The sequence below is a fragment of the Narcine bancroftii genome, chromosome 3, assembly GCF_036971445.1.
Source record: "Narcine bancroftii isolate sNarBan1 chromosome 3, sNarBan1.hap1, whole genome shotgun sequence".
NCBI lineage: Eukaryota > Metazoa > Chordata > Chondrichthyes > Torpediniformes > Narcinidae > Narcine > Narcine bancroftii.
In genome coordinates, this window is record NC_091471.1 from 109,027,020 (window position 1) to 109,043,929 (window position 16,910).

General features: G+C 37.8%; 1 protein-coding gene across 17 annotated transcripts in view; it reads left to right on the top strand.

The window, feature by feature from the left end:
* atp8a1 (ATPase phospholipid transporting 8A1) overlaps nucleotides 1-16,910 on the top strand; it is a 313,300-nt gene that overhangs the window by 183,136 nt on the left and 113,254 nt on the right. For all 17 annotated transcript variants that reach the window (XR_011353617.1, XR_011353618.1, XM_069924781.1 and 14 more), the window contains 3 exons: nucleotides 1,873-2,011; nucleotides 6,121-6,185; nucleotides 16,593-16,765. Coding sequence is in view for 15 of the 17 variants with exons in the window: in XM_069924781.1 (XP_069780882.1) it covers nucleotides 1,873-2,011; nucleotides 6,121-6,185; nucleotides 16,593-16,765 (377 nt within the window). In the remaining 2 variants the exon portion in view is untranslated. The remainder of the gene's footprint in view (nucleotides 1-1,872; nucleotides 2,012-6,120; nucleotides 6,186-16,592; nucleotides 16,766-16,910) is intronic.

Below are 16,910 nucleotides of genomic sequence, written 5' to 3' on the forward strand. Positions count from 1 at the left end.
ATCCCTGCTGGAAGAGCCACACAAAGTAAGTGGGAGCTTTGGGTATGGGTCTGTATTGGCAGAAAATTGTCAGGTTGTCAGGATAATTGTAGAACTTCACAGCAAAGCCATGATCATGAGTGAGAAAGAAAATTTTAACATTTTGGGTAGAATTTATCTTTCCTCACATTTCCTTAAACATAACAGATGTGCATCTCTTTTAAAAAAAATAGAAAGGAATGTTAACTTTACCCAGTCTCTGGTGCTTTCTAATGGATCAGAGTTGGCACAGGTCAAAACCTGGAGGTGGTTTTCTCAAATGCCAGGGTACTGCAGAGGAGAATTCCTGCAGATTTTTGAATTGGAGCAAACATTATGGTAGTCTGGGCTCTAAATGAGATACAATTACAAGTGGCACCGTGTGGGCAGAGAACAGTCCACACGGGTTCCTAATGCATTGCACTCAACCCCGGTGTGGGCCAGTTTTCTTGTTGAACTAACAGAGTGAGCAGAGGACTTTTAGTCCTTTGGTGATGCAGATTCTTTGAAAGCATTGTTCAGTTAGTTCCACTCTCCTATTTCCCTGCATCCCCAGAAATAATGTCCCCTCCAGAATTTATCTAATTTCCTTTTTAAAGATATAAATGAATCTGCTTCCACCACCCTCTCAGAGATCCTTCCAGATAATCATAATTTACTTCATGAATTTTTTTTTCCACTCACGTGACTTCAGATTCTTCAGCCAATTATCTTTAAAACCTATTTCCTCAGTCCTTTTAACATTGCAAAACATCTCAAGAATTCTTTGAGAAGACGTATCAAATGGTCTTTGAGTGGAAATGTCCACATGCTCAGAAAAATCAGAGGGAACATGAGAAGTAAGAGCAGGGTGGGCCATATGGTCTGTTGAGCCTTTTCTGCCATTCAATGAGATCATGACTGATCTGGCTGTGGACTCCGGCCCACTTACCTGTCAAGCCCCATAACCCTCAATTCCCCTCTTATTCAAAAACCGATGTTTTAAATAAATTATATGAGATAGCCTTGACTGCTTCATTGGGCAGAGACTTCCACACATTCACTACTCTCGGGGAGAAGTCATTTTTCTCATCTCTGTTTTCAATCTGTTCCCTTGAATCTTGGGGCAGTGTCAGGAAAGTGTCAGGCCTTGGGACAATTTAAAGTGAAAGATGAGAATCTTAACATTGAGGACTTGCCTTGAGCATGGACCACCAAGAGCAAAAATACATGGCAGTGAAGGTAGAATGAAGGCCAAGCAGGAGCACGTTACAGTGGTTGAATTTGGAGTGAAGAGAGATGACTGAGACTGGAACGGCAGCTGGGCTTTGTTAAGCAGGTAAAAGTGAGCCAGTTTTAGTGTGGCTCAGAGGCTCAAAGCTCTTGTAATCAATATAAAGCGGAGGTCGTGAATTCTCTGCTTCAGTGTCTGTGACTTTGTCCTGTTATCTTAAAGGCAGCAGGTTGTCGTTCAGATCTGATATCGAAGTAATTTGATGAAAGATTGCTTCCTTCAAATCATTAAGTTTTTCCCTTCATTCCAGTTACCTAATGTTGTAACTAATAAATGATCAAATGATTGTAATCAAGAAATAAAGAGGTGTTAATATTGCTATTATATGTTTGGGGTAGTTTGGGAGCAGTAAGCTGATCTAAGATGTGTTTTGTGTTAAATGGGACTAATCAATGAGTATTAGTCAACTAGCTAAAAATTGGGACGTTAACAAGTCAAGTTTGACGACATGAAATCCAAGTCTGAAAATAGCAAACTTTCCTTCCCATGTGGTTGTACTTAGTGCAGTGATCTCCAAGATAAATCCTTCGACAAACTTGTCTCTCTGTTCTGCTGCTAATTACTTCTGGTCATTTTAATAGAATCTGCAATTGCTTGGAGCTACAGCAATTGAAGACCGACTACAAGACAAAGTTCCTGAAACGATAGAAACATTATCCAAAGCAGACATCAAAATTTGGATTCTGACGGGAGACAAACAGGAAACAGCGATTAATATAGGTACAGCCGGAGAACAACGAATAGTGTTCCACTGAGGGTTGGAGTTAACTTGTGAATGCATATCCTTGCACAGTATTGTTCTACATAAACATGAAAAGTCCAATGTTTTTATTTGAAGTCAAATAATCTATGAATGGTTTAAATTGGGAGGAAAGTAACTGCCCAAAGACTAAACAAAAAAAGGTATCTGATTTTAAAAAGAAAAGTTAACAAGAATGTACAACGTGATGAAGCAGTATCCTGTGCAGTTTTATTGGTTGGAACAAGAGTCTCTTAAGATTATCACACATTGAGAAATCTATGTAAGGCTGATGGGCAGTGTAGTTCTGATTCATTGTATTAATGCCCAATCTAATCCCAATCGTATTCCATTCCTTGTATGTGTCTTTTCTTAATATTTTATTTAATATAAAACCACTAGCAAACATATTACAATATTTCAAACTTCATCCAAATATATATGCATTTTATAAAAATAAAAAGTAAAGAAATACAAAAGAAAGAAAATCCTCCTATAAATTCCCTACCCCCTTCCTCCTAACCTCCTACAAACTAAGAAAATGAAAAGGGACAATAAAACCACAACAGGAGCACTTCATTTTCTGATACTTTAAAACATATTTATAGAGATCAATAAGAGAGGGGGAATGTTCGAGATTCATTTAAATTTTAATACCAACAGCTTGTAAATATGGGCTTCATACTTTACAAAATGTATGATATTTATCTCTTAAATTGTAAGTAATTTTCTCAAGTGGAATACAACTCCAAATTTCTGCATGCTACCTATCCATTCCCACATCAGGATCTGACTTCCAAGTTATAGCAATACATTTTCTAGCTATTACAAAGGCAATTTGAACAAATTTTACTTGATACATATTCAGTTTTAATTTGCATCTCCCAGTAAAAATATCATTGGATCCTGTTGGAATCTTACTCCAGTTATTCATTCTAATAAATTACCCAAGTCAAGCCAAGAAGGTTTAATTGCCAAGTCGAATGCAAAAAAAGTGACAACACTTTGTATGTGTCTTGTAATAGTATGAAGATTTCAGGTCAATGATCTTTCATGAGGAAATTTGAACAGAGAAATGTAAATTGCTGGGGGTAGTAGTGGAGGCTAGTAAAATAGGGGCATTTAAAGGACTCATTGTGGCACATGGATGTAAGAAAGATAGAGGGTTATGGACTGGGTTAGATTGATGGTGTAGACTTGTGTAAGTTGGCACCACCTTGGGGGCTGATGGCCCTGCACCTTATTTTTCTATGTATGTGAGTTTGGTAGGTAGAATGCAAAGAGGCAAGATCAAGAAGAGGCCACAATCTTGAAGGGGGTAAAGAACTGAGGCCAAAGGAGGTCTGTTCAATGATCATTGGAAGCAGCTGAACAAATTAGAGTGTGATTTTTAAAGGAATCACTTGGGCTTTATGAATGGAGGCAGAGTACAAGAGAAAGGGCATAATGATGAACTTCTGAAGCAAAGTTGGGCACTACTGGAGTGTTGGATTCGAACCCGAGTCCACCAGTGTTGTAGCAGATTTGTGTTGACTATTATGCCAACCATGCTGCCCTAAGTTAGTGGAGCACCTGAAAGATGGCGACGATGTGGGATAGACCAAACCTCCAATCTCTGTAACTGCTTCATCACCAGTTTATGGTGGGGCCTTGTTGCAAAATAAACAAATGGCCTACTGTGATGTGTCTCAGACAGAGTAAAATTCCAGATGCATTCGTGAACATTGACATTCAAAAAGCCACATTCTAGTTGCCGTTTACTTAGCAGCAGTTAGGTTAGTGGAACAATTCCTTAACCAAAAGAGAAGTGGCTGCATTATCGTGTCAAGAACTCAACCTGGAAATTAGAAGACAACTTGAGAATACAACAATGGTACATAGAAATGAATAAATGTATTCCATTAGAAAAAATAACATATAATTTAAGAAATAACATTACAATATTCGAACAAATATGGGAGCCATACATGAAATAAATAGAGAAATCCTACCATGGACTTCCACCACCTAAAATGACAGAAGGAGAAGATAACGAAAAGAACTGACTCAGTAAAATTTCTTGTTTATTTTTATTAAGTGACAACATTGTTTAACGGGTTTAATGTATCTTATAGATTGAACTTCAGATAAATGGGGAAGGGGCTGAGGGAGGGAGGGAAGGGAGGGGGGAAAAAAACGACACTATATATTTAAGAAGAAAAATGTCTGTATCTTGGTCAATATGGTTTATAGTGTGAAAAATAAAAAAAATTTTAAAAAATTTTAAAAAATAACTAAAGGTCCCAAATGAAAATCAACAAGTTATTAACCAGCCATCCATTGGGATGCAATCAGATGTCTGCATATCTGTAAAATAATTTCCATTTTTTGTATTCTGGCCCATCAAGATAAAACAAATAATCAATTTTCCTGTTTATCGTCTTTTCATTCAGTTTATTTGTTTTAATAATTTCTGTCCTTGAACTTTCTGCTCCATATTTCCATCTTATCATTTGAAAAATACTTTCAAGTATCAGATTTCCAAGGTTGAATTTATCAGTGTCATTCCTCATCCACTGTAGTTAAAGCACCACTAGGACATTGAATTCTCTCTTGGTTATTTTTACTTAATTAGATTCTATGTAAAAGGAGAAAACTAATTTTTTTTAAAAATTTCTGTTGATTCCTCAAAGCCATTCAGTAAATGGACTGAATTACTTCAAGATTTCAGGCATCCCATTCTAGAGCAAAGCCTTAACAATTCCAGAGGTTTTGCCTGCACATCACAATTGTCCAAGTATTGTTCGGTCTGTGTAAAAAAAAAAGTATTCTGTTTGGAATCCTTGTTACTTTTTATAGCAAGTAGGTCCTTATTTTAAGTTCCAAGTAAATTTCTCTGTTTGCACAATACTTGAATATTTTGTCTACTGGTAGGTAAACATTCTGGGATTAGAAATTTTGGAAAAGAAATCAAATCCTCCTCGTAACTCTCACTTTGGAGACTTGACATCAGCATGCTACTTCTCTTCCCAGCACTTTCAGTGCCTCATTATTTTCCTGTTCAATTTTTAACTTCCAACAATAATGCCATCAACTTTAAATTACAAGATTAGATCCATATGTTCTATCTAAATATGAGATAATAGGGAAACTATTGGTGAACAGCTTTCCCACATCCTTCCTGCTTTGAGTCAGTATGTTTAATTTTTTTAAAAATATCCTGTCTTATAAATTTGCTTTGGGATTTTCAGATGTCAAGTTGTAGAAAATGTAATGATTTCAAATCTTTCCAACATGTTTAACTCAAAGAGTTATAGTAATTTGTAAAAAAATGATAAAGTATGCTAATCTCTGCATTTTGATGCATTTTCTTGATTTTTCTGGATTTTTTTAGTTTATCTCCCTACCTGCAATTATTTTCATCTTCCTGTTAGAATGTAGGGGCTGCAAATCTAAAGGCAATAATCTTTGGCAAAATATTCAGGTCCACAATTCATTGGTATTTATAAATGGCTCTTGTTATATTTGCACTTAGCTAGTTTATCCAGCATTGAGCAAGTAAATTGGTGTACAAGCAGTCCTGGGTTACCTTAAAGACCCATTCCTGAGAACTGTCTATCGCCCAATTCCTTCCAGTCAAAAGCATCCATTTTCTGTAGTAACCCAAGTCGTATCTCTCTACACACACGGATTCTTGGTATAATTCTTTAATTTCATTGAATAATCACCTTTACAATTAAATGGTCTCCATTCATCCATGAATACCATGAAACAAATTATTGTTGTTTTTATCACCTTGGAAAATGCTTTAAGTCAGATCATCCATAACTTGGGGAGCTCATTATACTGAAAGAAGTACTGAAACAAATAATGTTTACATTCTTCAGGTCTTTGTAAAATTTCCATTTCAAATATGCAAGTTAAAAATATGTGTCTGTTCATTTTTTGTCAATTCACTGTTATTTGCACCTGAGTTTTTGTAATGTACTGCATTAAAGAAATGCTTAATTATCACAATGGTAAAACTCTGTTCTACTGAAAGCTTATATAATAGATACACACATTTATTTTTTAACTAATGCTAATGAATGTTTTGCTTTTTTGTAAATAGGACATGCATGTAAACTATTGACCAAAAACATGGGACTTATGGTTCTAAATACACATACCCTTGATGTAAGTATGTAATGTCTTTATAGTTTTTTTCAGCTACTGATAAACAAAATTACTTGTTCTCCTTAATTTTTAATTATCTTTGGCATTAATGCAAAATATATGATTTTCCAAATTGGGAATTTGCTATGCATTCTAGCTCTTATCCATTGACGTTACCGCTCATGCTTTCAGATCAGCGACTCTACAGGATTTAAGGTTTGAATGCTCTGAAATAAAGAAAAAAGCTGCAAAATAAAGCAATATCAAATGTCAGTACAACCTATTTGCCCCTTTCACATTTGCAAGTGATCCCAGGAATTAGTTGCTAATTGGCCTTTAAAGTGCCTAATGTGACGCTGGCGTCAGATGACATCATCTCATGCCCAGGATTGATGGCCTCAACCCCTAGTACAATCCCAGTGTCTGCTGACGCAGGTGTTACAAAGTACAAAGTGTGAAATGGGTAATTCCAATGTGAGATTGAAATTGCCCAAGTTTTTGTGAGTGTAGAAACGTGAAGGAAAAAAGATTAAAATGAAGGTATAAACTTTGCCATGGCAAAGTCGCAATGTGGGAGAGTGAGAGAGAGGAAATAAATAGCAATAAACAGCAATAAATAACAATAGCGGACAATTTTTAAACAGCATGGAAAAATTGATAGCGCTATAGCACACATTAATAATGACCATTGGGAAAAAGGAATGGTGGACCTGACTTCCTAGAATGCCATGCAGCAGAGAAATCCCTCTATGAATACTCCATGCAGGCAGCAGGGGCTACCAACTTTCCCAAGCTGTTTAAATTGCACTCGATAGTGCTACCAACTTTCCCACCCTATATAAATCGAGCGCTATAGTGCTACCAACTTTCCCACCCTGTTTAAAAATTGTCCACTATTGCTTTCTATTGCTAGCACTTTCCCATGGTCCCTTATAAAGGTTTATATAGGTCGGCACAACAACAGGACTCGTACTGTGCTGTACATAAAGCTTAATTATGTTATAATTATACATGATTAATTTTGTTCAAATATAAGATCATAATACATTGATCAGGATCTAGGGCAGCTCCACCATCACTCAATGCATCATGACATCACTGGTAGAATGGCTCCTTACAAGAGTGAAAGGGATTATTGAATACTATCAGAGTAGTTGTGGAAATTGAGATAGTTGTTTGGAGAACATGTTTTGCTCTGCTTAGCTTAGTGACTAATTGCGATTACTGAATTGCCAATTTAATTTTTATTCATATTATGTTTTAAGGAAAAAGAAGATCCTTTTATTTACAATGATTGGTGAAAGCATGTAAGGAAATGTAGCCCTGGGAATGTAGCATGTAAGGAAATGTAGCCCTGGGAATGTAGCATGTAAGGAAATGTAGCACTTATTGTTTGTGAAAGATGCAAACACAAACTTTATTTACTAGTTCTTTCCTCCTCTATCCAAAGGCATTAGCTCTGCTGCTAGAGTACATGAGCACAAGTCATTTTCCAAAACCGAACCATTTGACAACTAACTTGGCCCCCAGGTTCACCTTAGAGGAGCCCAATACTGCACTTGTGTGAAGGTCACTTCAATCCGGGGACACAGAATCGTGAAAGAAACCTGAATGACTTTTACTTCCTCTTCACTCTTCTATTTGACAGGGGTGGGGAGGTGTTGGGGATCGGCAACGGTGTGGGGAGGTGTTGGGGAATCTGCATTTATTTTATTTTGTAAGAAATCACATTGTTTTTTAGGTAAGAATTAAACATTTATTTCATGATTGAAAACCCTTCCATTATTTTTGGTTGTTGTTTAACCACTGATAACAAGTTTTCTGCTGACACTACTGGGCTGCTTAAAGCCATTTCTCGGTTATCCGAAAAATCCAGTTAACCAAAAAATGTTTGGTCTCAAGCTTTTCGGATAATCAAAAACAAACTGTAACACCTTAAAGTCACGAAAACCCTTATAACCCAAGAGATTGCATAGGTACTCCAAGATAGGGAATAGTGTTAACGGAGGCATTAAGCTCAATGCTAATAAAATTCCTGATCTTTTAGTCTGTCGTTTGAAGCATTACCAACAGCTGAAAAGCATTAGAACTAGAAATGGTCTTTGCTGAATTAAATGATCTCAAATAGAAGAGTATTAAATAATGCAGAGGAAGTAAAAGTCATTCAGGTTTCTTTCACGATTCTGTGTCCCCGGATTGAAGTGACCTGCACGCAAGAACAGTATTGGGTTCCTCTCAGGTGCACCTGGGGACCAAGTTGGTTGTCAAATGGTTAAGTTTTGGAAAATGACTTGTGTTTCTGTACTCTAGCAGCAGAGCTAATGCCTTTGGATAGAAGAGAGGAGAACTAGTAAATAAAGTTTGTGTTTGCATCTTTCACAAACAATAAGTGCTACATTTCCTTACATGCTACATTCCCAGGGCTACATTTCCTTACATGCTACATTCCCAGGGCTACATTTCCTTACATGCTACATTCCCAGGGCTACATTTCCTTACATGCTACATTCCCAGGGCTACATTTCCTTACATGCTACATTCCCAGGGCTACATTTCCTTACATGCTACATTCCCAGGGCTACATTTCCTTACATGCTACATTCCTAGGGCTACATTTCCTTACATGCTACATTCCCAGGGCTACATTTCCTTACATGCTACATTCCCAGGGCTACATTTCCTTACATGCTACATTCCCAGGGCTACATTTCCTTACATGCTACATTCCCAGGGCTACATTTCCTTACATGCTACATTCCCAGGGCTACATTTCCTTACATGCTACATTCCCAGGGCTACATTTCCTTACATGCTACATTCCCAGGGCTACATTTCCTTACATGCTACATTCCCAGGGCTACATTTCCTTACATGCTACATTCCCAGTACACCAATCATTGTAAATAAAAGGATCTTCTTTTTCCTTAAAGCATAATATGAATAAAAATGAAATTGGCAATTCAGTAATCGCCAATCAGTCACTAAGACGAAATGAACTGTATCCTGAGGAGGCTAGACAACAGCTCCCAAACACTTTGTACTTCCCCAGGATCATGATCCCACCAGCAAACATCAGCCTACCATCTTTCATGCCATCACAGATGACATCTGGAGATCTCCCTTCTAAGGTGATAGTTCCCCAGCCCTGAATTTCTCTTGCTCATTATCCAGAAATGGGACCATCAGATTGGTCTATTGTTTCTGCCTGCCTTTGACCCACGGAATTCATCTCCTTATACTTCAATTCTCTTCTGTCTCCCCTTATCCAGTCCCTTCCTACCTCTGCTGGGACACCTTGCATTCCCTTCATTATTTTGACAACTTCCAATTCCCTGGCCCACATGGCTTAATTTTCACCATGGTTGTTTTGTCCCTAGGCATCTCCTTCAGAATGGACCTGGGGCCCCCTGTTTCTTTCTACAACAAAGATCCAACCAGTTCCCTTCCACCAACATACATATCTGTATAGCCAAACTTGTTCTTGCCCTGAACATCTTTTCTGATACCTCTCTCTTTCAAAGCTGAAGCCATTAGCACTCAAGTTGACCTCCAGTTATACCTGCCTTTTTGTTGGCTAGTGGAACTGCCCTTGATCCAAACCTACCTGGGAACCACCCCAACTCTTTCTCCACGACATCAATAACTGAATTGGTGCTGCTTCCCAGCATCAATTTTAGAAACTTCACTACTGATTTCCATCCCACCCCCATATTCACTTAAACCATTTCTGATTCATCTCTCCTTACTCTGGATCTCTGTCTCTATTTCAGGAGTGAAACTACCCACAAACACTTGTTATAAACTGCATGACCCCCCCCTCCCCCTCCCCCCCCCCCCCCCACTGCCACCTTCACTGCACCTCTTCCCACCCAATCTCTCTCACAATGGTTCTCTCCCTTTTCACCAGTTTCTCTGTTGCGTCTGTTCTCATGATGAGGCTTCCTGCTCCAGGACATCTGAATTGTCCTTTTCAGGAAATGCAGCTTCCCCTCATCTGTGGTCGATGGAGCCCTCATTTGGAGTGCCTCCATTTCTGGACATCTGCTCTTTGCCCCTTTTCCCACACAGCTCAGAGTTTCTTGGTCGTCAGCTTTCACCCACTAGCCTCCACATCCAGCATGTTATCAGCATTTCTGCCAAACTGTGATGGGATCCCATGACCAGCTACATCTTCCCCTTCCCTTTCTGCTTTCTCTATCCATGGCTCTCTCAGTTTTGCTGAGTGCCACCAGCAGTTTGTATGTTTGAATATAATTCCTTCTCCTCAATGTTGGACTTTTCTCAACGTTTAATAGTTTTCCTTTTTGTGCTGACCATCTCAATGATTCTAAAATTTGGAGAATTATGAACCAAACTAACTACTAATGTATCCTTGTACACACTCTTCAAATAATGTGTTCTGATGAGTTCACGTCAAAAGAACTTGAAATAAAGGTTGTACAGGTAGAATTAAACAGGTCAGATTGCATCTATATTTTTATTTTAATTTTTATATTAAAATTTAAAATTAGGCCTACAGCACAGTCCCAATTAACCTACAACCCCCGTGTGTGGAAGGAGAAACAAAATGTAACATTAGAGCCTGAGATTGCCAACATTTTTTTTAATCAGTCTGACATCTGTTTAATTTCCACCATGAGGTATTTTGCTGCTGAAGAATTTGAGCTGCACACTATTTTGAATTACACCAACTCTGCTCTTGACAAAAAATAACCAATCAATGAAACAGTGCCTCTCTGCTCTCAAATATATAGTTATAAATTCTCTGGTAGATAGGGAAAAAATATTAAATTTCATCCTGCTTAGCTGTTTGCTTATTACCAGAGTTTCAGTCCAAGGTTGACTTGGTGCCTTTTGAATAAAATAACAAATTGCAATTAAAGTTTTCCACTCGAAATCTCTGATAAATCATTATATTTTTATTTTTAAATTGACTGCAGTTAAATTTATTGCAATATTCCAATGCCAGTAGTTGCAAGTACTGTAAACCCTTGATCTTTCATGTGAGTTCCAACAGATCCTGCCTCACACTCTCCCTCACAGAGCCAGTTATTAATTATTGCAAAGAGTACTGTCAATTTAAATGGAAATGAACAAATTTAGATAAGCCCCTGTAGGTTCCTAAGGTTTTTCACCCCACGTAGTACAACAACGGAACCAGTGATGTGTGACAAGCCCCGCAGGAGGTTTGCATTACATCCAGTGCTTCTATTGTGTTTCACATCAGCTTTGTCTGATGAAGGGCAGTCTTTTATCATGTGAGTGTTTAGCTGAAGCACGAAATCCATGTGAACTTTTATGTTATTCTCTTCAGAATAAGAGTATATTTCCCTAGTGTTGCTTGTCCCTGTTAGAGTTTTTCTGTGGATGGTGATGAGACGCCTTGTTGCTTTCTTTCCTGTTCCTTTGGGTGTCTCCAAAGTGCAAGTTACTTTGCGGCTGAAAGGGCAAGAAGAGAAAATATTTTGCTGACAGCACCATGGGAACACTTTTAAACACACAATGCAGCTGTTCCCTGCCATCTTCTCAAGGGTAACTACGAATAAGCAATAAATGTTGGCTTTACTGGACAGTCTCCTTTATTGAGAATTTTCTTTTTAGAATGGAAAATCATGAAAATTTCCTAAGCACACAGATTGGAGTCTGAGATTGGGTTTTAGGCCTAAATAACGTTTATCCCATTTCAACTCCAGTCAAAGTGATATGCATTGAGGAAAAAGGATAGATTTCCTGGAAAAGTGCTGGTTGAGTGGGAAATTATAACTTCTCTTAGATTTTTATAGTTTCTTACAAAAACAAAGGACATTCTGTCATTCACTAGAGTCTGATGCACATCGATCTCATTAGTTTTGATGATCAACACAGATCGCAAGTCCTGTATTGCTTGCATTGCTAACAAGCAGAGATAAATGATTGGAAGCTAAAAAGCTGCACGTTCTATGCTAAAATGTTGAAGTAAAAACAAAGTGCTCCAAATACTTGAGTGCGCAGCATTTGTGGAGAGAGAAAAATACTTAATGTTTCAAGTCAATGACATTAAGAACTGAAGAAGTGAGAAAATAGCCAGTAAAGAGTGTGAATGGGCCATCTTTTTTTTCAGACTGTGATATTGAATACCAATGTGTGAGCTCCAGATATTCTTAATCTATGTGAAAAGTTCAGCTGAGAGGACCAGATGCAGCTGAGGTAGAGAATTTGGGAGCATTGAAGCCCTCCTTATCGAACGTACAGTGAGAGAAGGTGTAGTTGAGATGTCTATGGGATATTGATTGCTTGGCCTTTCCATGAGATGGAAAAGTCAAAAGCCATGTACATGTAGGAGGTGAATATAAATTGGCAGAAAATTAATGACATTTTTATGGTACATAAGATTCTAGGAAGTAACACAGTGTATTCATCAGTGTTAAGGCAAAAGCAATGTAGGAGGGTGAACTAGGAAGAAGGGGTATTGCTTGCACCCCAGAAAGAGACTGGCACAGCTTAAGTTTGTGCAACTTCTCTGATTTTTTTGGTATTATGTTACAGTAAAATTTAAATGAAAATTATTTTGCTTTTTTCTTGTATATTGGGCAAGAAGAGCCAGCTTCCCACTTAGAGTGACAAAGGCATTAAGCTGCAAATGGAAAATATTCTCTACTGCAGTGCACTCATTGTTTATTTCAAACAAATCTCTTGCTAAGAAATTCTCGAATTTTGAATTGGATGGAGAACTTGTTATTCCTCTATATGGACGAATGTTGTCAGGTAGAAGGTCCTGTGACTTTTGAAAGTGTGTGTGGTGGGGGGGGGGGGGGGGGGGTGGAGAGAGGGGGAGAAGCTACTTAGAGTAATTGATTTTATTATCAATTTTTTTTTCTCATCCCAGTGACGATCTATGATTCACATGTTTATATGGTAGATTTTCTGATTACTGTTGATTCTGCTACCATGCTTTTAAGCAGTGCATTCTCAACACAGTAACTTTGCATTGGGAAGAATCCTTGTGTTGCCTTTCGTTCTTTTGCCAATTATCATAAATCATGTCCTTGGCTTACGGGCTCTCCTGCCTGTGGAAGAAGTTTTTCCCTAGTTAGTCAAACCCCTGTCAACAACTTCATCAAATCTCCCTTTAACCTTCCAAACTACAAAGGGGACATTGTCTTTCCACAGGTTTGATCGATGTTTTACACACAATTAATGTTAACCCAGGTACTATGTTCCTGAATTTATAATGCCAAGGATTCCACATGCTAGCTTTTAATTTGCATTTGATGGAAGAAATGGCCCCAATTTACTTTTCCATTTTTTAATATTTTCCAAGACTTATTCCTTTGTCTAAAAGTTTGTGTCATCTCATTTTTAAAAAAAAACTTTTTACAGAATAGACAGGTCGGACAGTATATGAGGAGAGAGAAACAGATCAATGATTTCCAAATTTTTTGTCTGATGAAAGTTCTTCTCTCTGAAATGTTACCACTTTTCCTCTCTCTAACATTTTCTGTTCTACATTGTTTATTGTCAAGTTTGCTGAGGTACTCTGAAAAGGTTTGTTTTGTGTGCTATCCAGCAAGTCAATCCATTGACAAGTACAGCATAGTAAATCACAGTGCTGTGAATAGAATTAAATTGGGAGATTGATTTGAACAGAGAAGGGCAACATTAGTGTGAGGTTCACTTAGGAATCTCTTAGTGAGAAAGAGACTGTACTTGAATCTAGCAGTGCATGATCTTACATTTTTGAATATCCCTCCTCTGAAATCAGGTTTGTTGTCATGGGCATCTGTCACAAAATTTGTTGTTTTTGTGGCAGTAGTATTGTGCATTACATGTGCACAATTGCTATAAATTACTGCTCTGTAAATACAAGATTTTAAAAATAAATAAATAGAGCAAAAAAAAGGAAAAAAAGTGAGGTAGTGTCCAGAGATTCATTGCCTGTTCGGAAATCTGATGGTGGAGGGGAAGGAGCTGTTTTTGTAACATTGGGTCTGCATCTTCAGGTTCCTGTACCTTCTTCCTGATGGTAGTAGTAAGAAAGAAGAGGGCATGGCCTATCTATCCTTGAGGATAGAGGCTGCTTTCTTGAGATACTTCTTAAACACATCCTTAATGGAGTGAAGACTAATGCCCATGATTGCTCTGTCCTGTGCATTGGCACTTCCATACCAGACAGTGACACAACTTGTAAGAGTGCTCTCCATGGTACACCTGTAGAAATTTGAAAGAGTCTTTGGTGACATTCCAAATCTCCTCAAACTCCCAACAAATTATAACTGCTAGAATGCCTTCTCATGATGGCTCCAGAATAGATGTTGACACCCAGCAATTAGAAGTTCTTTACCCTCTCTATGGCTGACCCCTCGATAAACACTGGTTTGTGACCTCCTGATTTCCCTTTCTTGAAGTCTACAATCAATTCCTTTGTTTTGCTAACATTGAGTGCAGGTTTGTTGTGACACCACTCAATTCTTGACAGGAGGAGGGAGAAGAGAGCATGGTTGGGGCGTGATGAATCCTTTAGTATGTTCGCAGTTTTTCCTAGATATCAGGTCAATGAAAGGCGTGTGTAATGGTCTGAGTTGCATTCACAATGCTCTGCAGGATCTTGTGGCCTTGGGGAAGGGATGAACAACTCTCTTATCATGTAGTGATGCCACCTGACAGATCTCTTTCAATGGTGCATCTGTAGATGGGGGATGCCAGATTTTCTCAGGCTTCTGAGAAAATAGAGGTGTTGGTGCTCCTTCTTGGCCATCGGCCCGATGCGGTTAGTTCAGGTCAGGTCGTTGGAGATATTTACTGCCAGGCACTCAATTCTAGAATCCTCACTCATTAAATTTCCAACTTATAGTATTTGCTCTGCCAAATTTAAGCAAATTCCCACTTCTGGGAGTGCAATGTTTAACTTGTAAGGAATTCATTAATATTTCTTGTTAAAATATAATTTGTTCTTAAAAGCTCTAAGTAAAGGATTTTGTGCCTCTGGTTATTTTGTCAATTAGTATAAATCAAGTTCTCTGTTAAATCTGTGAAAGAAAAAGATATGTGAACTTGTGGAGAAATGGGAGACTATAATAGCAGAGCAATTAGACAAATACTCTGGTCTGTCTTTACTTCAGGGGATATGAGTAACTCTCCAGATTTGTTCAGAAGCCAAGAACCTGATGAAGGTGAGGAAGGAAAGGACATTAGTGGTAGTAAGAAAATGTTTCTAGAGAAATTAACTGCTGTAAAAGAGCCTGATAATTTGTGTCCCAGTTGGTTTATTATTTTGAGGAATGTTAGAGATTATAGAATTGTTCCTGCAGATTAAAGTGTGGCAATTTAAAATTGGAAGAAGCGAGAAAAGCAGAAACTGTAGACTGGTTAGCATTGCATTGTAATGGGGAAGTTGCTGTCGACTGTTTAAAGAATGAGATTTTAAAATACCACAGGATTTAACTAAAGTCAATATTTTATAGTGACATCCTTAAGTCAGTAAAAAGAGAAATGCTGGAATGTATAAGAATGGATATAATATCAGAAGAACTTGTGGTGGTAAGAGTAAGGCAGTTAGCTTGCATTTGTGAAGGGAAAATTATGTTTTGCTGATCTGGCAGCCAAGTAAACTGACAGATTTAGCATTTAGAAATTTTTCAGTGAGTCTGGTACTTTGGTGTTTGAAAGTACTGGTGCTACACTTAAATAGCTAGACATCGATTATTCCATTCAAACTATAATCTTTAACCAGTGCACGGCTCCAGCTGAGAAATATGGTGCCTTTCCTTTTGAAACTCCAAAATTACAAAATCTTTTTTTTGGCAAGTTTTTCATGGCATAATGTGGAAATCCAGGGGGTTAACATTGACCTGTTCAATTGATTTGTTCTGATCATCTCCAAAATATAAAATGAATTGTGTAAATGCTACCCATTGCCCCCTTCCCCACTCCCCGCCCCCCCCCCCCTCCCAACACCATAAAGTTTGTAGGAGCTTGGTTAAATGTCTCAAGGAATCCTTTCATAATGATGTAAAATCTCATAAATGCTTGCTTACAGCATGTTTTATTACAGCTCTATCACATAAGTAAGCTGCATCTATTCTATAATCTGCCCATATTTTCTGACGCATCTTAAGGACAAGAAGAGATAAGAAATCTCTGACAGACTCCACCTATGCAAGCAGATTATATAATTTTATAGTAGAATGAAGTATTGCTTTCCTCAGAGTAAGGGGGAAGTTTCATAATTGTGCACACACAATGTAGTACACTTTTAATACCTTCCCCTGTTCCTTTATGCGGGAAGAAATGAAGTTTGCAATAACTTTAACCTAACATTCTTGAAGTAAGAAAGCCTCAGTGTGAATTTGTAAGTTTTAAGCCTCCTGCGTTATTGGGTGATTGCAATAAAATTCTGTAAACATTATGCTTCTGTGGAAACTAGTTTATTTTAAAACAATTAATTTGCAGACAACAAGGGAAACACTGAGCCACCACTGCAACACTTTGGGTGATGCACTCCGTAAAGACAATGACTTTGCATTGATCATTGATGGAAAAACCCTCAAATATGCCCTAACTTTTGGAGTGCGGCAATCCTTTTTGGATCTAGCATTGTCTTGCAAAGCTGTTATCTGCTGCCGGTAAGCTAGAATTTGACCATTTTTGGATTCTATACTGATTAATTAAAAATTAAAACTGATTCTAAATGGATTATTATAATAATTCTAGATTATTTTGTCAGTTGCTTGGAATTATCATGTATTGAGCCTCTTGACTTTTCAAAAG